The sequence below is a fragment of the Simochromis diagramma genome, unplaced genomic scaffold (assembly GCF_900408965.1).
Source record: "Simochromis diagramma unplaced genomic scaffold, fSimDia1.1 OVJJ01000317.1, whole genome shotgun sequence".
In the NCBI taxonomy this organism is placed as follows: domain Eukaryota; kingdom Metazoa; phylum Chordata; class Actinopteri; order Cichliformes; family Cichlidae; genus Simochromis; species Simochromis diagramma.
Window position 1 is genome coordinate 1,763,484 of NW_024386994.1, and position 24,071 is coordinate 1,787,554.

At 42.0% G+C, this 24,071-nt stretch overlaps 1 protein-coding gene across 3 annotated transcripts in view; it reads right to left on the minus strand.

Moving 5' to 3' along the window:
* Positions 1-24,071, minus strand: part of kirrel1a (kirre like nephrin family adhesion molecule 1a) — a 32,760-nt gene that overhangs the window by 2,689 nt on the left and 6,000 nt on the right. The window contains exons 2-14 of one of the 3 annotated variants that reach the window (XM_040040807.1): positions 13,792-13,941; positions 10,265-10,414; positions 10,017-10,174; positions 9,741-9,891; positions 9,263-9,368; positions 8,894-9,042; positions 8,585-8,712; positions 5,077-5,203; positions 4,704-4,804; positions 3,096-3,312; positions 2,640-2,744; positions 2,236-2,363; positions 1,829-1,942 (exon numbers count right to left, since the gene is read on the minus strand). In XM_040040807.1, coding sequence (XP_039896741.1) covers positions 1,829-1,942; positions 2,236-2,363; positions 2,640-2,744; positions 3,096-3,312; positions 4,704-4,804; positions 5,077-5,203; positions 8,585-8,712; positions 8,894-9,042; positions 9,263-9,368; positions 9,741-9,891; positions 10,017-10,174; positions 10,265-10,414; positions 13,792-13,941 — 1,784 coding nt within the window. Of the gene's footprint in view, positions 1-1,828; positions 1,943-2,235; positions 2,364-2,636; positions 2,745-3,095; positions 3,313-4,703; positions 4,805-5,076; positions 5,204-8,584; positions 8,713-8,893; positions 9,043-9,262; positions 9,369-9,740; positions 9,892-10,016; positions 10,175-10,264; positions 10,415-13,791; positions 13,942-24,071 lie in introns of all 3 variants that reach the window. The other 2 variants (XM_040040808.1, XM_040040806.1) reach the window with 2 other exon arrangements.

The window sequence follows — 24,071 nt, forward strand, 5'->3', positions numbered from 1 at the left end:
TCTCTGTAGTAAATCATGTTCCTTTCTGTTCTCTCAGAGACATTTCTGTAGTCGTGGAAGGTCAGAGGTCAGGGCTAACCGCAAGTTTTAAGCTGTTTAACATCAAGGTGAAGATTCATTAAAATCGTGCTGTGTGGCCAGTTTGCTCCTTAATCGTGACTCAGCTGCTCGAGTCCTTTGCAGAAATGAGTGCAAATCGATTTCCTGGGAGTCTTCAAAAATTAAAGTGACACTCAAGGCTAAAGCACCCTGCATGATTCGTCTGCAGCACTGCCCTATCAAACCCGACAGCTGAGAGAACCGTGACATCGTGTCACCCTGCTTGTCAGTTTTTACATTTAGACTTTTATTTGCATGCGTAATAATTTTAATGAAAAGCTGGAAATTATGCACATAAAATGTATAACCAATATTTAACCAGTGGTCAAAATTATTATAGAAAGGAAGAGGACAGCATGTAAGAGTACACTGAGTATATCTCATTAGTTTCAGTTCAAATATTTGCTAACAGAAACACACAAGTTTCACCGTTTGTTTTATTGTTATGAATTTCACTCAAATATAAAATGCATTTCTGTTGATCAATTAACAAGAAAATGCACATTACACTAAGGGTGTCCTAAAAAGCTGACGATAACTGGGCCATTTAAAAATGAAATATCAATGCTTTGTCAAAAATGAACCGATGATAAAACTGCAAATAACTGTATAATTTGTACATCATTCTACAGTTATGTTTACGTGTGTTTTTAACTGCTGTTAGCAACTCACAGAGATATCAACTTTCCAGTGTATATACACAATTTGGGCTTTTATTTGGCAGGTATTCTTATTGTGTATTTTGTATCCCAGGAGACCAGATTAGTCAAGTTAACAATAAGAAGAAATTCTGATTCTTGCTGAATTTAAACGTCCATGAGCAGCAGGACAACACGCAGGGCTGACCCCAGGATGCCTGCGTTAAAAATGAAACGATGCTTTCCTTGCTCACTACATCGCAATTTGCTCTTCAGCTCAATCTAACATGTTTCTGCAATTTCATTGTCTTTCAGACTTCTCTCCGACCCAACTTTGCTTCACTGTTTTGCTGCTTCAGGCAGCAGGAAGAACAAAATTTTTTTAAAAAAGCAGTCTGGCTGAGGCAGTTGTCGGGGTGATCTAACAACCTCCTGGGGCGGATTCATGTCTCTGTTTCTTCAAAGTGATCCAAGGCAGCACTTCAGCTAGTGGGGTGGTTTGTTTGCCCTCACAAAATATTCATGGTGGGTGGAGGGTGGGGGCGCGGGGAGTTCAGAAGAACATTTTGGCAGCTGTTTGCGTGAAAATTCATTCATCACCTTAGCCCAACCCCACAGTGTCAAAATGTGTAAATGATTCATGCCAGCTAAATAGGCAGAGTGTGCTTGAACCTGGTTTGTTCTTTTAAACATTTCTTTCCAATTTATGGAGTTTTTGTCTTCTTCTATGTTTTGTCTTGTAATGACTCTGCAGCCAGCTCGCTATGTAATCAGAGGGAAGAGTTACATCACAGTTGGACTGAGAGGGAAAGGCAGAAAAGACCAAAAGAGCTCCAGCAATTAAGGCCAGCTGCACTGAAAAAATTTGATCTTAAATATCCTACTCTAACATTCTCACAGATACTGAGTACAGCACTTACACTATTCCCAGCATACCACCAGCAAATGAGGCAGAACACATCTCTGCTGAAAAGACGATTAGCCCAAAGGAAAAATCTGGCTTCAGAAATCGTACTTTTTTCCAACGTTTTGAAGAACACTCATTCCTGAACTGACATACGCAAATGTTTCTGGCATCTGTGTGATCTCACCTTGAGGTCATACTCCTGGCGGGTGTCCAGGGTGTCACTGCGGAGGTCAGACTTGAGCTCTATGTCATCTTTAAAGGGCTGATTGGAAGGAGAGAAGGACACAGAGGGGAGAAACTAAACCGTCAAACAACAAAACAAAACAAAAAAAAACAAAAACAAGGAGGAGACAGGAAAAGGGAAGGAGGCGACAGAGTGTGACAGGAGAAGAGAAAATGGGATTGAAAGTGTTAAAAAGGGGAGATTAAAAGGGAAAAAACATGGTGTTTTTCTTTAGTCAAAAGCCACAGTGTGGTGCAGGAAGAGGTTACCGAGTTAATCTGAGGGTTTTTTTCTACAACTACAGGCTGTGTAAACAGTATTCAACCCAAACACACACACACAGACGCACACACCCTGCCGCTTCTCACCGAGTACATGGCCTTGACCATGCGCGAAGCTGTGGACACGCTGCCAGAGTCCTCCTCTAAGCTGTGGGTCTCCTTGTTTATCGTTTCTACCTTGATGTCGGGCTTACCCAGCGTGACCCCGCGCCGACCTGGAAGCAAAACACGGCGAGGTTGAATGCAGCTTGACACACGCTTGTCAGTCGGTGTGTTTTCGTGAGCTGAAGGGAACAAGTTCAGAGGGGACCTGCATCCATACGGTGGAGAGGAAGTCGTAGGTGTTTGATTTTCTCTGGTTTGCTGCCCGTTTTTTGGCATTAAATGAAGCATTTAATCGGCGATGCTCCCTTAAAAGGCATGGGAAACAATGGATTTGCAGATTTTCTTTATAATGTATGTGAAAGCATATGGAGAGTATGACTCACTGCCTTTGCGTTGCCGGTAGAAAATGAGAACGAGGACCAGCAGGAATATGAACAAGAGGATTGTAGAGCCCACGGTCCCACCAGCTATTAGCCCCACTGGAACCTCCTCTGTAATGAGAGGGTGAGAGAGAGGAACAGTGAGTTACAGATGTCTGCTCTTCGCTGCAGCAGCAAGGCTTTAATGGAACAAATATTTTATGAAGCTACATAACAAGACATGTAAAATTTAATATATAAGCAGGAAACATCTTTTAGTCGCTATATGCATACACACAATCAGCTTTTACTATGATTTATGTGCATATTTTGTTTTAAACTCATACTCTAATCATTGTCTTCTTTCCTTGTGAAACTTCTGAATAATTGTGTGCACTTCTCCTTCCCACTAGATGGTCATTTCATTGTTGAGATTTTCTCCAGAACACTGAAAAATGTTCTTTAAATATATGTGAAACACACCGGTCTCCTCCAGCGTGATGATCATGGTGCCCGGGCCGAAGGAGTTCCAGGCCGTGCAGTTGTAAGTGGACAGGAAGTCGGACTCCATCACGTTGTTGATGGTGAGGGTGGAGAGGACGCCACCGCCCTCAGATGACAGTTTGCTCTGCTCCACTGTGTACCTCTCCAGCAGCGTCCCCTTCTCCTTCTCCCACACGTTTTCCTTCCACGCCCACACCTGACGCGCACGCACAAACCCCGTTAGACTAAATCAGATTCAATTAAAAGGCTTCAAGAGCAGATTCATTGTAGTCAGGAAAGCTGTGTAAGACCTGCTCAGTATAGAAAAAAAACATCACACTGTGTTTTGCACTAATGTCATGATTTTTTTGTAGCCGTGCAGGAGTCACTACTTCATTTCACTCCATAATAAAGTTACATAAATACTGTGACGAGTCCTACTCTTGCAACCATTATAGCAGGAGTTGTCCTGTGATACCGTCGTTACCATGGGAAACATATGAGGATATTATTATGACTTACTTTATGATTCCCACCCCAGCTATCAAATCACAGTCAAGTCAAATGCTTCCAGTTATGCATTTGTGCACAAATACATATTAATGTTCTGTATTCAAGCACATTAAAGGGTATCTGAAACAGAACTGGTTACATAAAAGTGTTCACAGTATGGCTAATAAATGCAGAAGATCTAAGTAACTGGCAGTTTAATGATTTGTGCTATCGCCACACTACATTTTCAGTTTTTCAAACATGAATAAAACAATTTTAAATTACCGCTGTTTAAATATTTGCTTTTCTCAACACAACAGGGGTGATCGTAGCTGTTAAGATATTTCTTTTAAAAATGCCAACTGGCTATAATGTGTCACACTAACATTGTAGAATGACATGACAGTAATAGATGAATGAGCTGGTGAGAATCTTGCACACCCTCCAACCTTAAAGCCACTAAAAGCAGCTGTATTATTCAGCACTGAAGTACTGCGCTAAGGTGAGTTAATTATACATAAGCCCACATGTTTCCATAATCTGCCCACTTATTCAAGAGAAGGAGATTCTCTTGGCTATGGCGTTTACTGGGACAACTGTTCTTCCCCAGTCTTTTATATTTTATAAATCTTTCTCTGCCCAAACCACCGCCACTTGCATTAGAAGCGTGCAACGCAAGTCAGGATGGATCAGTCACAGAGGCGGGGGAGCCGCGGAGCTACTACTGCTGCGTTTCTGTGATACAACCAAGCAGGGAAAGCATCCAGGACGATTTCTGACGCAGAGCTAAAAGCGGGCCGGCTTAGTGTTGGTTTGTTTATGTGATGGGATGGAAGAACATTCTAGGAGAGTTTAAGGGTGAGTCACCACTCAAATAGAAAAGGGGACAGTGTCGGTGCCTAAAGGCATTCGCCATGCAGGAAAAGAACCATTTACGAAAAGGAAGGTACAGTAACCATAAAATAGATACTGCTGTCGGACTAAAAGGCACAACCTTGTTGTCTCTGTGACCAAAGCTTCTCCTGGTTTGGCGTTTTTCTCGGTCTGGACTAAAATGTAGAAAAAATTATCTTCGTTTTTTTTTGCCACAAATGAGTCACATTTCCTTTCACTTACTATCTTATCTGGAGGAGGTGTACTAGCTATGTAGCATTTCACCTCTCCTCTCTCCCCTCTCCCGGCATACTGGACTGGATCACTGGAAATGATGGGTGGGCCTGCAGGGAGAGAACATGTGGATGCATTTAACATAAATGTAAAAGAAACTACTAAAAACCGCTAAACCCAAGCTTATCACTCGTTTCTTTTTTTAACTGTTGACCTTACGGACCTGTTCAAAAGGAGGTGTAGGATGGTCAAAAACAAGTGCCCTCCACTTTAGACATATAGCAATTTTTTTTTTTCAATTACAGAGATGCTGACCTTTTCGAAAGTACAACATTTTCGTTTACAAGCAGTGACACATTAAACTGTGTTGATGTTTGCTGACCGTTGACTGTGAGCGTGACCTCAGTCTCTCCTACTCCAATCCGTGGGACGATAGCCTTGCATACATACTGGCCAGCATCCGCCTGGCTTACCGACTTCAGAAACAGCTGATTGCTGTTACTCAGAACCTGTGGGGGAGTGAAAAAAGAAATATAAACAAGGCATCTGCAAAACTGCAGCAAGGAATAAACAGAATAAAGGTCCACATGTACAGTGTATAGGGAGAGAAAAGGTCCATGTGTATTATCTCAAAAGATCCCATCGTAGATAGTATTTAAGTATACGTGTTCTTCCACTCTGACTCTAAATTGCCAACAATGCAAACATGCACATCCAATTTTAACCTATCACAAAGGTTTTGAAGACGCTTAGCAACCAAATCCATCTGAAAATTAGCCATGTTAAATTATGTCTAAATATGTAAGCATGTAGAAAGAAAAACACCTGAATGAGTTTGATTATACAGATGTGGTTTTTGGCCAAGGCAGATCACAGTTTCCAAACAAAGACATGTAACAAGCCCATTTCTTTTACTGTCTTAGTGATGGTCTCTTCCCCACTGTAAGTCACCGCAGCTAACATAAACAGCCTTATTGCTAACCAAACAGTCCATGGTGACACTTATGGTAGCAACAGCACAAAGAGGTAACTGCTGATCCTCAAAAATTCAGTCAGATATAAAGCCAGAAACTGCAGTGTGCCGAATAACCATTAGAGGCTGGTTCCAGACGCAAGTCAATTCTCAAAGAGCCCCATGTTGAGCCTCTGAGATCTGAGCTGTCATTGGTGCCCACCATAACTCTAACCCTAGGCAAAACAGAAGCATTATTTTTGCTTTTATTAAAAGCTTGTGTTAAAGTTTTGGCAAATAATCCATAAAGAGTCAAAGTGACACACACCAAAATTCATTCCATAAATGCCTGCTTTACCTTTCTGCAAAGGTTAGAATAGGGTTCCCTCTATAATGGCTTAGATCTCAGGTCATTTTAAACTCAGAAAAGAACAAAACAAAAAAAAAGAAGCAGGGTGTTGGCCAAAAATATGGAGGTCCAGAAGAGTCAGAGATCAAATAAAGCATTTTGTGATGTTTATTTTATTTATTTAGACAGTAATTTAATCAACATCCAAAGCAGGAATTATAGATATTTAAGAAAGAATATATAAGAAATATAAATACTTCTAAATTAACTATTATCCCGTTAATAAATACTTCAAATAGAAAAAAGGATTTACAGAACAAAAATAACTCTCAATAAAAAAACATTTCAAATTTACAGTGTAAAAAATTGATTTTCAAAAATGCTATTTAAAAAGAGGAATTGTGTGTAAAACAAAAATGGCAGTAGACACGGGCTCATCAGTCCAGATGTTAACACATAATTTTCTGATACTTGAAGCCTTAAAAGACTTGACAGGGCGATTATGTCTGTCAGTCCTTGTATTGCTGCGCTCTATCAAGAGAAAGGCTAAAGATGATGCTATTGATTTCTGTTCATTTGTCTTAATTACACAAGTGCACACACTTTGACACAAATCTAAGCAATGAAAACCATTTAAGGAGCACTGCACACCTAGCCATCAAAGGTTTAATAACATACCGTAAGTCCTGCAAAATCACACCACATCTGATGTATGAGTTTGGTAGATTTGCTTATTGTCAGTAAATCTCGTACCATTTGAAAGCCTGTTTATTTTCCCTTAAATTGTGCCACATTTGTAAAGAAAATGCATTTGTCGGTTGAGGTTCTTTTATACATCAGAGTTATTCAAATTTATCAGCAGTTGGATGTCACTGTTAAGTGAACGGTGAAAGTGACCTGCAAGTATTTTTGACTCCTTCTTTTTAGAATTCATCAGCAGCTGCTGAGGGACGTATTTGAATATTTCCTTGAATCTCTTCTATGCCACTTTCCTTCACCTTAAAGCTGAGGGATGGCTTAATCCTGGCGAGGAGACAAACATCAGTGTTTTGCATCCTCTGTGCAACAACCACTCATCAAGATCAGCCAGAAGTCTATACCTGTCTACAGCTCTGTTGAGCAGCACAAGATATAAGAACAGGCAAAATAATGAATAACTCAATTTCAGGTAGATGATGAACAGACAGAGTTTTCATCCCTGAGCTGTACCATGCCCTGCTCTGCAGAACTGATCAATCCAACTGTGCAATTTCCAGAAACAATACCAACATACAATTGGACAGCTTGCATTCTTTGAAAAATGCTGGGCCATTTATGATCCGTCTATCAGAAATCACGTGTCCTTGGCTTTCCTGCACTTTCATAATTCAGTGTTTCATACTTTGTTGAATATCAATAATAAAAGAAATGACTGAACTGATGTTCTGTCATTGTAATCACCCTGTCTAAAGTCTTTTAAGCATCAGAACGTTATGTGGTAATATCTGGACTGATGAGAGCATTTTAATAATTATTTTAAAGGTTGTATGTTTCAGTGATTGCTCTAACACTGTGTGTAAATGTGACAGGCTTTTTGTTTGTGAAAAGCAAATTAGCTTACTAAAAACGATAGCTAGCTAGTGCTAGTAATATTTTCAAAAGCTAACATGAGGCTAAAAGTGATGCTACGGTTAGCCATGTTAGCACGTTATTTATAACAGGTGGTCAGGCTGAGTTCACCAGAGCACACTTAGAGGATCATTTCACTGCAGTGTCCCTTTGCATACTTCTTATACAGGCTCAGTCATACACGAGGTTAAGTCTCCTTAAACAAGCACAAACATTTACTTAAATGCTAACTGGAGCAGCTAATCCAATAGCTTAACTACATGAGGTTAAATGAGGTTTCCTATTGAGAGTTTATTGAGATTTTTTCTGTAAATCCTTTTTCTATTTGAAGTATTTATTAATATATTAATAGTTAATTTAGAAATATTTATCTATAATTCCCATTTTTATTGTCCATGAAATGATCAGATAATGAATTATTGTGTTAATGTCTTATTTTCTAGCTCATAGTTTTTTCCACAAGTCAATATTAAATCATGAAATCATCATCTCCCGATCCTCCATAAAAAAAACGGTACTTTGTAAGTGAGTGATGTCATGATCACTACACGCATTTTTTACATACAGGTTATTATTTGCAAACACCAACTAAATTTACCATTTTTTGGGGGGAAATACAATAGATGTGAGCGACAAGTTACTAATAGTTAACCAGACATTTGTCAACAAACAGATTTTCTAAAATTCAAATTGAAAAGAACTTTATTGACATATTTGAAATATTAAATATTATTAATACCTTTTGCTTATTATAGATCAGGATAGAGTTACTAAATTGGAATCATATTACTATAGACAACAAATCAAAACCTAGTTTCATGTAAGTTATAAATATAAAAGATAGTGTTTGAAAATATAACATAATGCTTTTCGATGACCGGGCGCTTTTGTAAACACTTGGGAAGAAAGTGTGACCTGTAAAAACAGTGTGAGCACAAGTACAGAGGAAAATGTGCAAAGCGTGGGCTCTTAGCTTCTTACCATGTTTGAACCCTTTTTGAACCAGGTGAGTGTGAGCGGAGGGTTTCCAGCCCATTTGCAGTTGAGGGTCACATCAGAGTCAACATCTACTGTTTTTGGCTGTGGCTCCACCAGCAGGATTGGACCGACTGGAGACAGAGATTGAAAGAGAGAGAGAGAGAGTAATAATGCAGTAGGACTAAAAGGGGAAAAGCTACTCGGAGAAAAAGACACAACAACGGTGTGTTTTATCCCTCTGACTCTGGACCGTAGTGAGTGAAGTGGGCCGCAACTTATTGAACATAGTGAGATGACTACAGTGTGACTCACAGTGAACGTCCACCAAGATGCTGACGTTGGTTTTTCCCACAGCATTGAAAACAAGACATGAAACCGGCTCGGTGAAGAAGGAGTGGTCGGCCTTGGTGGTGAACACGCTTTCCCTGGCACCCTGCAGCACCACACCGCCCTTAGCCCATCTAGGATTTAATACAGTGCGTTAGATGTACTAAAAAAAAAAACCCGGAAAAACACAAAGATGAGTAGCATGTGTGACATGAATTGAAACCTAAAATTGTTTCCCTGAGTACACGGAGTGGATTTAAAAGAAACCATAACTTAGTCTGAAACTAAAATCTGTCACTTTGACTTTGTAGCAGCTACTTTAAGAAGCATGCTGAAAATGAGAATGAAGCCGACCTGTAGCCCATGATAGGAGGGTTGGCGTGAGCCTGGCAGGTGAAAGTGACTCTGTCCCCTTCTAGGACAGAGCGAGGCTCAATGGACAAGGTCACTATTGGTGAATCTGGAGGAGAGAGAGAGCAAAAGAGACTCACATAAGAGCAGGCCCTAGCACATCTAATGCATGCAGCAATCTGGAGGACAGGCTGATGCAAAATGGCTGCCGCGCATTACTTAATAGCTGCTATAAAAGCTTTTATCTGGTGGCAGATGGTATACATTCAAAATTATGATGCTTGTTCTTTTTTGTCATAAACATAATAATAATAAAAGTAGCAGGGGGAACAGTCATTATATTTGTGTTTGTCTCTGTAGTAAATATTTGCTGTTAATATATGTATTTATGCTTCAGTCAAGGAATCTGAATGAGATGTGGAATACATTATTTTTCTTCTCAGTTTGCTAACTTGTCTGTATTAAGAAAATCACTGCTTACGGTGCACGTTAAGAGTGACGGTTGTGCTTTTGCCAGTGGGAACAGCCAGATTGGTGGCCACACAGCTGTAGTTCCTCCCAGTATCGGTGTCAACCGGCTGGATAGGCAGGTAGCTCCGTGTGGTCACCCGCTTCCTGTCTGGAAGCACTTCCTGATGATTGGAGGATAGGAAGACAGAGAGAGATACGCACATATAGGAGTGTTAGAACTGCAGATACTGTGTATGTGTGTTCAGTATTTCTAGGCTCATGTGTGGGTTTATCTTTTTAGGTTTACAGTGATGCTGTTAGCCCCCTCCACAGGTAGACCATCTTTGAGCCACTCGATCATGGAGGGCGGCTTTGCCCCTCGAGACACACAGCTCAGGTTGTAGGACTCCCCTGCATTCAGCAGTACCTCCGGACCCCCATCAATCACTGGGTCGTCTGGGGGGACTGCAGCAGAAAAAGAGCGCAGTTAGAATCAAACACGTCTTGCGTGCATCCCATAGTCATGTGCAAAGACACAGATGCACACAAACATACTGAGGACAGTGAGTTTGGCCCTCCTGGACCTCAGGGCAGCATCTGGCGCCTGGCACTCATACAGGGAGTCATCGGACAGATCAGCTGACAGGATTTCCAGGTTGTACTGGCCCAACTCCTGGACCCGCAGCACACGGTACCTGGGCCAGGCTGGGAACACACATACACAAACCAAGGATATAGCTTCACAACAAACAAAGAGTGCATATTATATTATTGCTTGCTTTGTATATCTGTTTAGGGTTCCGGCACATCTGAAAACAATAAAAAGACAAGCAACAGGGACATTTTTAATCTGTATTTCCACTCTTATGTTGACATTTTAGCTGTAGTCTCAAATCTATTCCCACGTATCAATGTTGTCTTGTGTGCTTATGTTTTTTTATTTTATTCATCTTTTATATTTGAACCTTCAAATACTAACTACCCATAGTCACATGCCTCAAGGGCCCAACATATTCTGCAATACCTTGCAGCTTGCTGAAGTTCACGCAGATTTAAATCATCAGATATGTGTCATACGTGAGGTAGAAATTGGACCTTTTAACCATCAGCGTAAAGGACAACAGAGCAAAGCACGGCCACATGACGTGACTGATTTAAAAAAAAAAAACAAGCATGCATTCACTTAGTTTCATGATGCGCATGCACAGTAAAACACACACACGAGACACAGCCTTGTAATCTTCCCTTCCCCCATCCAGCATACAACCCAGTTGTGTGACAATACACTATACATTCTCACCATTAGGTGGCATCCCTGCTCTCTTTACCCAGCAGGGGGAAAAGATGAATGCATTATGACAGCAACGTTTTAGAGGACTCACATCGACTCTAGTCCATGGTGCAGAATTCATGTTTGCTGCCCAGACGTAGTTCACATGTGAAAAAATAGATCTCTGCTGCCGTTTGCATGTGCAGCCTCTGAACTGAGCCTTGCAGCTCGCCTAACCTTGCGCGTCCTTCTTTCTGCATGCATTTGTGCATGCGTGTGCCTTGTATATGCGTGCATTTGCATGTGAAATGTTGAGGGCGAGAAAGCGTATGAAAAGCCCAGAGAAGCAGGGATGGTGGTGGGGGGCAGAGGGACAGTGCTCCATACACAAACAACACACACAGAGTGAGAGTATGTGTGCACTAAGTGGCCAGTGTTCATTCACTTTTTGTTTTTTTGGGGGGGGGGGTTGTTTTTCAAGCTTTAGGCACTAGACTGTTACAGTAATAATATGAATCAACTAAAGTAAGGAGGAATGAGGAAAAGGCAGGACAGACAAGGACAGGCCGAAGGAGAAAGAAATGACAGAAAGGATGACAGAAAGAGGAGGGGATGAAATAAGAGTGTGTCAAGCTAAGGAGAGACGAGCCCGACAAGTTAAAAGAAGAATATGAGAGAGGCCTCAGTGCAACAGTGGCAGCTGAAAGAAGGAGAGCAAAGGAGAAAGAAAGGAACAAGGGATCTTAGATGGGAAGGTCACAAAGGAATAAGATGACAGAGGAGAGGAGAGGAGAGGAGAGGAGAGGAGAGGAGAGGAATAAATGGTGAAACAAAAGTAATCCAGAGCCAAGCAGAAAAAAATGTGTACACTATAAATTGACAACATCTGCAGAAAAACAATAACAACAAATGCAAGGCAACAACATGAGACAGATGATGCAGTGCCCCTCTGGACCAATCAGTTAAAAATGTACCCACTTGTTTAGACCAGTAATTGCACAGCCCCAGCATTAGTCCCTTTGGGCTAATCAGTGCAGTTCTGACTATGTTAGAAACAAGCGATGAGATGCATCATTTGCCCCCAAGTTTTGCCCAAGTCAGGCAAAATCAGACTAGGAATCATGTGAGGTAAAAATGGAAACAGTACAGGCAGAGAGCTTCATAACAGAAGGAGGGTTACGTATATAGCGATGAATCGCCCTTTCAATAAAAATCAGCAGGCAGCTAATCAGTGTCACCCACTGCTAATAATACAGAGGTGGTGATGTTCCTTAGTCAAAATGAAGGGTGTCTACAAAACCTGCCCAAGGGAGTTTAGAAATTCCCATCAAAAAAACTGAAGATATGTGGAGGAAATGGCTAAAAATATCATAAGCTGAAAGATGTACACAGTGTGCCACAACAATCTGATTCCAATTCAATTCTGGTGTATTTATACAGCACCAAATCACAACAAATCACCTCAAGGTGCTTTGAATTATAATGTAAAGACACTCGCAGGATTCTGGAGAACAGCCCAACAATGAAATGAGCCCCTATCAGCCTATACTTGGTCCAGCCTTAACTTTATCAAAAAGGATATTTGTGAGTGTAATAAACAGTAAGTGATGAGACATCTGTGTCTTTTTTTTAATATGACAGTATCCTCTTTTATCACTGTGGGAAACTCGCGCAGGCACACCTGTAACCAACATTTTCTCCAGCAAAAACACTTAGTAACCAGTAGATACCACAGTTACAATGAGACAGGCTTTAGTAACACTGAGCAAGAGTGTATCATTCACAATGTGGCAGTGTGTTCTGCTTTATTAACAAAACTCTCAAAGTCCAGAAGAGAAACAAAAGCAACAATGTTTCTACCATGCCACAGCATAGACCCGGTGAAAGTCTAACTGCTTTTCTTTAGCATACACAGCATCACACTGAATGGATGATGTTTGGTGGTTACTGTTGGTCAACTAAAACCATTTGAATATGTGGCATTGGGTTATGGAAATTATTACCGGTTTACTTTTAGACAAAGCGATTCATTACCCTATCAAGAAAGTACTCTGCAGATTAACTCATTACAAAAACAAATATCAGTGGCGGTCCTCAGTGTTAACCAGTCCAATTGAAAAACCCTCTCAAGGCCATGATGTTGGAGCCAGGCTTCTAGCAACTTTGTCTTGCTAACTATTTTATTTTGTGAGGCCATCATAGACGGTAGTTTTGTGCTGATGATCACATTTAGCCCAGAGCACAGCTGAGACTCACATGGCTTTAAAGAACTTTTAATAAAACCTCCAAACTTTAAGAGCAAATCACTGCACTATTTCTATAGCCTTTCAACATGCTATCAAGCTATTCCATAACTGCCCTACTACTCAGACTTTGTGGCAGGTGCAGAAGCTCTCATTAAGGTGGAATTCAGTCATCCCGTTTGCCTTGCATGTACTTTGGTTTGTGCATTTCCAATTTTTGCTGATTGTCGGAAAAAGTCACACAAACAAAACAAAAAGAAACTAAACAATTGTAGCACCTTGATGCCTTCTGCAGTCCCACTTTTAGCTCGGTGCCATAGCACAGTACAACTTTACCCATGTGCACTGTAAATATTGTAGGCCAGACACCTCATGAATGGAGAATCAGGGGGGGAAAAAAAAGTCCAGACACTATCAAAATTTCTGCTTCTCTAAAGACGCAGCATGAAACGTAGCCCGAGAGCTGCTGCGATCCAAAGATATCAGAATCAGCTTTAATAATAAAACAATCTTAGTCACATGCTCAACTGAGTGAAAGAAGGGCCTCGGGAGGCTGTATGATGTCTCACCTCGGAGGTCCTCTCCAATGCCCAGAGCCAAGCCATCTTTGGTCCACTGAACAATGCCAGAATAGTTGAATACAACACAGGACAGGATCACCCTCTGGCCCCGCACCACCGACTGGTCTGCTGGCTCCTGAGAGAATCTCGCTGTCCAAACTGGTGGAGAAAACAGAGGGATAAGTTATGGAATTATAAGATATTTTTATGTGTACACTCTAAAGAGAAGCTTAAGTAAAAATCATTCGTTCAAGTGTATCGGCCTATACCTTTTATGGCTAATTGATTCAAACTTTATTCTCCCAGCAGCAACGGAAGGCCATAATTACCACGTTTGATCACACAGTGGCTCGTGGGCATTAAGTGCAGGGCAGCAAAGAACAGCGTGGTGAGACAGGGGTGTCAGAAAAGAGCAAATCAGAGCAGAACTGGAGAAGAAAGAAAGAGAAAGAATGAAGTGGAAGAGGCAGTCAACGCTCACTCACGAGAGGAGATCAAACTGACAACTTCAGCCATAGGGTGTCTCACACCCCCTTTTCTCCCTCACTCCTGACTTTTATTTCTCCAAAACTCCCCGATCCTCCCTCTCGTTTCCCTCTTGTTTCTCCCTTCTTCATTCCTGCCTATGAGTCATCTCCCAGGCTTCCACTCCCCAACCAAAACTACAGTGGCTGTCATTGTCTACCACACTCTCTCACTCCAGTTTGTAGCCCACTACCACCATGAGGAAAGCGGGTGTGTGGGGGGGGGGGCTTCAGCCACTGTTTCATGCAGTACGATGACGAGTTGTAATTAGGTGTCCCCTGAAGACATGGTGCACGTACGATACACGAGAGACAGCCGCTGCAAGATTTGCTTCAAATCTTCAGTCTTTCCATTCGGTCTCTCGCCTCCATTTTTTCCCTCTCTCCCACTTGTTATTTCGAAGAATCTCGTACTGTAGATCATTAACCCACTGCTGCATTGTACACACCCCCCAGCCCCCACCTTCCTCCTCCTCCTTTGTCATTGCCTCTCTTCTTCTGTTCTCTCTCTGTAACGTTGTACGTCCTTTACCCAAATTGCTTCGCGTCACTCCCTGCTTTTGGTGTATATGTATGCATCCCCACTCGCCTCCTTCACTTTGTACATCTATAATTCTGTCTATAACTGTCCTTTTGCTTCCTCCACCTCTCCTTTCCTACAGTGTGTACACACCTCTCTCTTTCTATCTACATACATAACGCCGTATATATCCTTTTACCCATAATGCTTTCTATTTCTGTGTTGCTTCTCCTTTGCTGGTTGGAAGGGGGTTTGAGGCGGGCTGTCACAACTCATTTATCACATTAAATATCAGCCCTCTAGCACTTTCTCTCTCCCTCTCTTTCTCATCCCCCCATTCACCCATCTCTCTCTCCTCTCACTTTTTCCCCTCACTCCTTTTTTCTTCACCTTCTGCCATTTCCATCTCTTCTTCTCACTTGTCCACTCCACTTTTTTTTATCACTTGTTTTGCCCTTCTGTTTCCCTTACACCCTCTTTCTCACTCATTCCCTCACACTCTCTTTGAGCCCTCCAGCGCTTTTCCAAAGGTTTCCATCTCTCTCACTTTTTTTAACAACTGCCATATGCCTCCGCACCCCACCTCCTGCCTCCCCATCATGACCCTCAGTGCCCATCTCTCGCATTCCCCATCCCTTTCACAAACACAGACATGCACTCTCTCCCCATCATGTCATATTTGGTGTGATCTGCAGAGGTTCAATATGCCTGATAATACAAAAGAACCCAGTCATGCAAAAAGATTTCTGTACCAATCACAACAATGGCTCCTGACAGTGCAGCACATTAATATTCTGAAGATAAAGGAGGTGTGCAAGGATACACGGTGAAAAGGGAACTGGATGCAGATGGAGCTTTGCAGCATGCATACCAAGAATAATTCAGTGTGTTGCCCCAAAAAACATATTCTAGTCCTTAATCTGCTCCCTGAGGACCCCAAAGAACTAAATCGATGAATTAAGATTAAAAAAAGATGACAGAGCAAAAGTGAGTGGCCCTGAGAAGTTGGGAGTAAAATGTTCTTAGTTAAAGGCTTTTAACTAAGAATAATGAAAAGTCATCTCTCAGTAGTGAGCAAGCACATTAGTCCAAAGCTACATGATCCTCCTAATGGGCACTCAATACAAGCTTGACTCACTGTGTTGAGATAAATAAGGAACTTGTGATTGCTGTCTAACACTAGCAAATCAACATGAAGCATTTCTCAAACTAGAATCTACATCTGTCTGTTTTGAAAATAAAAGAACATCAATTCTTAAAGGGCCTGAAATCATCCTCCAATATCCTCTTACCGTAAGCAACAGATTCCTCATTAACACACACAAAAACACGTCTGTGTTATTTGCATTATTAAAGATTCGTATCCATGTTTTTCTCTGTATGCTGCCTGACTGATTGAAGTGGGTGCAGCTTCGTTGGAAAAAAACTTATGTTACATACTCCCGTGCGCGCAATGCCAGATTAATGTTCTTTTTAGATCTGTTTGTTTTCTAACGGGTTTTTTTCATTGCTGTGATTTAAAAATCAAGCAAAGTTGCAAGCTGCACAGTCAAATCAATGTGCTCAAACCAAGCAGAAGACACTGCGAGTGAAAAATGAACCTGAAAAATTAAGTGCCCGCAGTTCCTCCCATCAGGAGGCTGGTTCTAAAACACTGACGGTATATAAAAGATGGATGTAGCTTCCAGGTTCTGAAAACCTGCATTATCACTAATGGGCTACAGTTATAGACTCCTTACATTGCTAAAAGGCTTGTACTAGTACAAAGGCCTATGGATAAACTAGGGTATGCTGATTGGGTAATGACTAGCAATTTGCAAATTATTAAGCAATGAGAACAGGGCGTTCCCCAGCTTCACAGTCGGATTCACATCATATCCGGTTTGAAAAAACCAAGACGTTTAAGAAAAGCCAAGAAAAGATCTGGGCTTCACAAAAGAATCAGCGAGTAAAATCAGTGTAACAGTGGTTACATCCAGCTTTTGTATACATGTTCCAAAATGGAATTAGTCAGCTGAATTTCTTGTGCAATAGATCTATTTGCTGAAAAAGTCTGCTTTAGTTCTGGTGAGTAAAAGTCTCAAATAGGTATCTATGTCTGGAGTGTAGCCACACAGCCAAAAGAGTACCAAAAGATGCAGACTGAGCTAGATGCTCTTAGATATCCTAGAGTGTAATAACGGACTGAAACAGAAAAATGGCAGCACTGCATGTACAAGGATGCCAGCTGCTGTTAAGCCCCTGAAGAAGAAGAAACTGTGTCCGGTATCGTAGCTGTGTCCAAATTCAGGAACCACATCCTCCTCTGCCCGCATTTGTAGGCCGATTACGTTACAGCGACACGACGAAGGCTGTCCAAATTCGAAGACTCCGACAAATGCGGCTGACAAATGCGCCCTTCATTTCTCCAGATTTGAAGGATGGGTCGGGTATATACTTCATGGCCCAACCTATCCCAGAATTCATAGGGTGGCCCAGCGCGGCCCTGCTCAGTTTCTAACAATGGCGGCAGCTAGTTAGTTTTAATATTACTCTTATTATTCTTTCTGGGTGACAAAATAAACGTTTAACATATTTTCAGGCGAGAATGTAGCTGTGTAAACCTCAAATATCTGCTCAGTTTATCAAGACACCACAAGTTTTCAAAAGCGCTCCGACGTTTTCGGAGACGTCTGTTACCCACTAGCTCGATAGCTAGCCGGGGGCAAGGCTCACTAGAGCCGTGAGAACACCGGACTCCCTGCAAATCGTTTTCAAACCCACCGCCGTCTTTCGCTACTCAGGTTAAACATGATATATACATAACTTAAAAATGTTATTGTTTGGCTTTTTTCAGTATTTTATTTGTTCCTGAGTAAATCGGTTTGGCTGAGATTAAAGTTATAGTTTTTACACAGCTGAATAAACATCAAGCAGACAACTGATTATCAGAAGTGTGAGATGCTCGAGAATATACTCCGGTGTCCCGTTATATTTTAGATAGCAAGGAGTTTATTAAACTTCTCCAAAACAATCTGCAAATTTCATTAAAATTTAATAAACTATCATCTTGTCTTTATTTTTAGTTAGCACATACCTTAAACACTTAAAGCTGTAAACTAATGGTAGTTATATAAGAGCATATGCTGCTGGTGCAATAAGCTGTACGTTTTACGTCCAATGGATGCATGATCTGATTAGTCGACTAATCGCAAAAATAATCGGTGACTAGTGGACTATCAAAATAATCGTTTGTGGCAGCCCTATTGTCCAAATATATTTACATTTGGCTCCAGGAAAAAAAGACAACCTGACAGCAACCAAAATACTGCCATCAAGACTTCAGGAGATTTCATAAAAAAGTCTATACAGTCTATTGCCGAAACACACAAAAACACAGCAGGGATAATAAGTCTCAGTGGGATTGTCATTATGAACAACGTCTTCGTTTCCATTGGAAATAAAGAAATGCTGATTGCAGTGCGTTGGTGTGGCATGCTCTCTTTGCACGAGATAAATCAAAGGAGTGGCTGGAATCTGTTTCTCATACGCCGGATCTAATGAGATGGTACAGTGTGTAAAGATCCAGTGTGCCTTGAGCAGTTAATGTAAATAAAACATTAATGCAGAGGTGATTAAGGTAGAAAAGGAATAAATAGCTTGGATATTGCCTGCCATTACAAAAAAAGATCACTGTCGATGGCAGATTTTTGATGGCAGATTTGTCCTTTAATTTTCCTGCATGCACCCCAATTAAATGAAAGTTGCACTTTTCTAAAGCTAATTACTGGGATGCGGAGTGTGGATTTATAGCGTCTTAAAAAGCGTGACAAGCCTTTCTCAGTTATACATGTTGTAAAGAGAGTTTATCTGGGTTTAAACTACCCCGCAACCTCGACAGTAGCCTGAGGGCAAGTAAATCCTTCCTTCCACCACCTCTGCAACGGTAGCTGAAGGTATTCCCTCAGTAAACCAAAAACATAATCCAAACTGAATACTCCTGAGTGGAGGCTACACAATCTGCAGAGAAAACACCCATGCAAAGGCTGAAGACTGAAAACATTGACTCATTTAAACATGTGCTCATCGCCTTCTGATTTCCATATTACACAGTTAACACTTGTCAACATGAGTGTATGTGCTCGTCTCTGTGTGTTTAAAGAAGGAAATCTACAAGCGGCGAGTAGCCAGAGTGAAGGAAAGACAGGAGAGTGCATGCAAGAGAGCTTGTATTCTCTCATTATGTGGGTTATGCTGCAGTGACAAATTTAGAGTGTGTCCTGATTTCCTTGAGTCACCGATCCCCAAGACACCACCGGGAGACTCCGAGCACCCTGTCCCCACACAAACTACGGTCACAAAGGGATGCTTGCAGACACGCACGCGCCCGCACACAAATAGGCTGCAAGGATGACCTAACCTTCGCCACATGGGCAAACCATTTCCTGTCAACGCACACATAAACACAACCACTCAAAACCCCAACCATATAATTGACACACAGAGGCGGTTTCCTGAACATGGATCACACCACAGCTTGGCGTAAACCATCAAGCCAGAGGCGCATCTTCATCTCCGCTGGGAATGGGTCTCGGTTTGGTCTGGGATTAAGTACAGCCCTAGCCAAAGTTTGGAAAGGGATTAGGATTAATCTGGGGCTAAGGACAACAGCCCCTTGCAGACACTGAGACACCAACCTCTGCTTGTCAAAGCACAGACAAAGCCAAAGGCGAGCGCATGCTGCCTCGTCGGGTGACTCACCAAAAGCATGGCCACACATCGCCACAGTGTGAACTACTACAGCAGTTTAGCCCGGGAGCACCTCTCGCACCACGCAATGGTGTTTTAATAGCAAGGTAATGAACCATCCATTTGAAAATCACCGAAAAGGTTTATGCGTGCAAAGACGTTCAGAGCTATTTTTAGCGAGTGTGCTCCTTATACGTCCCCCATTTCTGAAATTGCCGCACATTCTGCTGTTAGGTGGCGACTGTCAAAACTTGTTTGCACCTTTTAAACACACGTTTGCTTCACCTCAGTGGGATATGAGACAAAGCTGGAAGTGATGCCATGCAATCCACAGTTCTGGCAAAGGCTTGACTGGTGGCATTCAGTCTCATTGAATTAGATGCTATTAAATAAAAAGCCATTTGTATGGATTGTTATGCATCGATCTAATTATCTTTGTGTCTGGCCCCCTCCCCGTACCCCTCCGACAAAGTCCCCCTGCCTTCCTCTCCCTCGCTCTCCTCCAGCCAATCCCCCGCCTCGGCTGGATCACGGACTTGCGTCACCATAGCAACAGCTGACGTGTAAAGTAACTGCCCAAAAAAAGTTTTCTGTACAAACGCGTCTACGAGCGCACCCGCGTATGTGCATCTGTGTCTGATGAAACCCTCCCTCGTGCTTGGTACACCCATTTTCCTGAAAAAACATTTTTCAATGACCTCATCCTCCCTCCACCTATTCAATTAATAGCCAGACGGCTACGCTGGGCTCTCATTATTTCTCTGTTTCAGCCCTCACTCCCTCTCTGTTCGCCGTTAATCAATCCCCTCTAAATTGATTCTGTTATCTCTCTAATTCCATATCGCCGCCGTGTGTGGCCGATGCGTTGGTGCTATGGAGGGGCTGCCGAAAATGAGATGCAGGAGCGGGAGAACAAAGAGACGGCGAGGTCCACAGACACCGAGCTGTGAAGTGTGATGGAGGATGACATCATTGTTTCAGGACAAAGTTGCAGCCATAGGAGTCGCACTGGCTCACCCTCTCGCTGTTTGCTGTATATAACATACATGTAGCTGTGTGTGTGTCGCTCTGTGATCATATTTGTTTTTTCTTCCTGAAAAACTGACTTGGATATATGAGGTTTTAAAGCCCTACCGCACCGTGTAAAAATACTCAGACTATGTAGCCTACATACATTTCAATTTACTCTATATGCGATGAATGGCAAGAATTTTTAATTACATTAAATAAATATATTTATTCAATGTATTTATTAATTGTCTCTTTGTTAGGTCAATAAAATATACTCACATGTGAGTCTACGGTGATTCTTTAAAACTACTTATTTCTTTCAAACAATAAGCAGGGAAGCACCTGTTGTGTATTTCTGAACCCACATCAGTGTTTAAGATACTGAAATAACACTGTGTGTTTGTTATTACTCACCTCATGTATCCCCATCACGTGCCACTGAAATATAATAAGTATTTTTATGTCTTTTTTTGGTTCTTCAAAAGTTTTGCCAGCACAAAATGTATGTGATGCAAGAGATGAAACGTCTTGTCGTCTAAAGCACTTTGGGCCATCAGTAAGACAGGAAAACTGCCATATAAATCCTGGTCTATTCCATTGCTACATTTCCACTGAGGGGATGTGTATACCGAAGCATGTGTTTGGCCCATCTAGTAAGTGCTTTTCAGGCACATGGAGGCAGCGGTAGACCCACTCAACAGTGACATTAACATATCCTTCAATCTTATTCAGCACTGTTACAAGCAGGATGTGACGTTTGGTTGGTATAGAATTCGCCTTCCTCCCCTCACTGTGATTGGACATTGAGTAAAAAATGATAATCATAACCCAAATTAATAATCTTCCATGGCCTGACAGGAGATAATACTAACTGAGTGATCTGCTTCCATGAAAACTCATGGCTAAATAGCCCCGGAAATTGAAGTCTCCATTCTTTTTGCTGAATTGAGATAGAGACTAGCATATGAAGTCCTGTGTAGACCTGGTCAATATTAAATACCATGAAGCAAAGCACCAGTTGCACATACAACTCTTCAAACATATCTGTAGTCACCAGTTGTTGGACTGGCAATGTCAGATTGGCAAATTGGGTAAAAACATATCACCCAAACCTAGCGCTGACAGATTCGGTTTATCCTCAAACCAAACCCTGATACTTACGCAGCTGAATGCCTCCATTCTTAAATAGTTTATTTCTATAGCACATTTTACCCCGCAGTGCTCAGATTGTTTCAAATATTAAAATTAAAGACTAAAACAAACCTTCCACTATCAAAACTACGATCAATTAATGTCTAATTGATAAATCAGCCAAAGCTTTTAGCGCTAACTCAAGTGTATTCACGTTCTCCATTTATTTAGCTGGCTGTGGGAACTCTACCACCTGTGCCTGTCTTCTTTCAACAACATGGCCGCCTGGCAGGATGGCCATAATAACCCATCACCATGGTGACGGCGCTATAGGAACAAGCAAGTCACATAGATGGAGAGAGGCAGCGAGTGAAAGGAGGCGACCCGCTGCGCCTGCTGACACCGTGTCAGTCAAACACAAAGGTGTCTCCTGGAGGTGGGGACGGAGCACAGGGAAGATTAGGGCAGAGGGGAGAGGGAACAGAAAGACTCAGAGACTCCTTCCTTTGTTTGCCGCATTGTCTGCCCGCTCACTCCTTTCCTCTGTCACCTTACCTAGCCGTCCTCCCCCTTACTTGCAGTTAGCGACCCCTCTTTTTCTTCCTCTCTTTTGTGGCCATGCCCCTTCCTCATTGCTTATTCACTTTCTTTTGTCTGGCAGGCATCTTACTTAGAAATTATTACTCCTTCTCCCCTCTACCTTCCACCTTATCCCCCCCTCCTTTCTATCTCTGTGCACATCTTTCTTCTTCTGGAGGCAGGTTTATTTGGAAATAGCAGGTGGAGAGGGGGGGTGAAAATTATTCCTCGGTCTTTGTTTGCCCGTTTTTGATACAACTGTGTGCACACGTGCTCCTGTGAAGGTGTGCAGAGTCGTTTTTCCATGAATATTTGCGCTGGGAAAGTGTGCGTGTGCCACCCTTCCATTCTCTGGGGCTCCACTCATACATTTCACATCTGAAGAGCTTTATTTGTACCAAACCTCTGTTACAGACATTGTTACCATGGCTACAGCCCAGTGAGGACCACTGACACAATGATAGACACAGTGGCCATGGCAACCCTATGATCACTAGTGGGTAATATGATAATTCACGGATGAGGCTTCTGACACATTACGGCCACATGAATATGCTCAATCGCTGGAAAGCCGGCCTGTCGCTGGTAATCCACAAGCCTTTGTGCGGCCAGCGTGCCGAGCGACTGACAAAAGATACTCTGCTGTAACCAAGGGTGAGCAGAACTAACAATAGCTGTCCTCTGGATAAGCTGGAACAAGAGGATACATACATATCAAGCTGCTACTCTGCAGATATGCACTGTGTAGCTTGCGCCACATGGGTCGCCACCGAATTCAAATGGCACAATCAATATCATAATGAACCTGTGATTCCCAGCAGTGGTTCCACATTGACGATAGTTAGCAGCCACACTGCCTCCGAAATCCTCGCGATCGGGCAAGCAGGCAAGGTCCCTCAATCCACCTCGTGTTACAGTATGGTGCAGAGACAGAATCCAGCAAGACTATTTTACAAGCAGCATCCCATCAATAAATCAGCCCTTCCAAGGTCTGCTTTAATTCAATCCAGAGCAATCTAATTTTATTGGTATGTACTGTAGCCTCTTGCAATGTCATCTGTCAGTAAAAGCATCCCATAAAAGCTGGGGGCCTTGACCTGCTAGAGTGTAATAATATTCATACATACCCCCACCCCCTTCCCCCCTGTCCAATATCACCTCCAGTGTCTCGTGTCTCTTTGAAAAGAAAGCTTCTTTGTTAGCAGCGGATACCAAAACACACTAGAAAGCGAGGATTTCTGGGACGAGGATAAGAAATACAGAAAACGATTTTCACAAAAGCAAACATCTGGTTTTTTTAACTCACTGATCTGTATCGTAGCTTTCTACGTGGGCCAAATATTTGTGTTAGGCAATATGTTGCAATGCAGTTGGAACGGAAAACTTAAAAAATAACATACAATTTTTTAAAAATTAAAAATCACTCCCACCAAAAGACAACAAAACAAATGGTGGCCAACTCAGCAGACTCCAACAGCAAGATGTTGAGCTGTTCCACAACTGCAGTTGACTCATGGTTTACTTACCTAGTCAGATTCTTAAGACGACATACAAAAAATGTCAAATATGATGCAAAAGCATGGAAGAAAAAAATAACACAAAACAGCAATAGACTTTGTCAACAGCTGGTATAGTCCCCAAAACTGTAGTGCACTTGTGTTTTTGTTCTTTTTAACTCGTTCCAGTTAGAGAAAATGATTTAATAACGCAGTGGTGTTTTAAACACGTTTTTGCCAACAGTTTGGGAAAGACACATTCCAGCTTTATCACATTATCAGTTTGTTGTGGAAGAACTT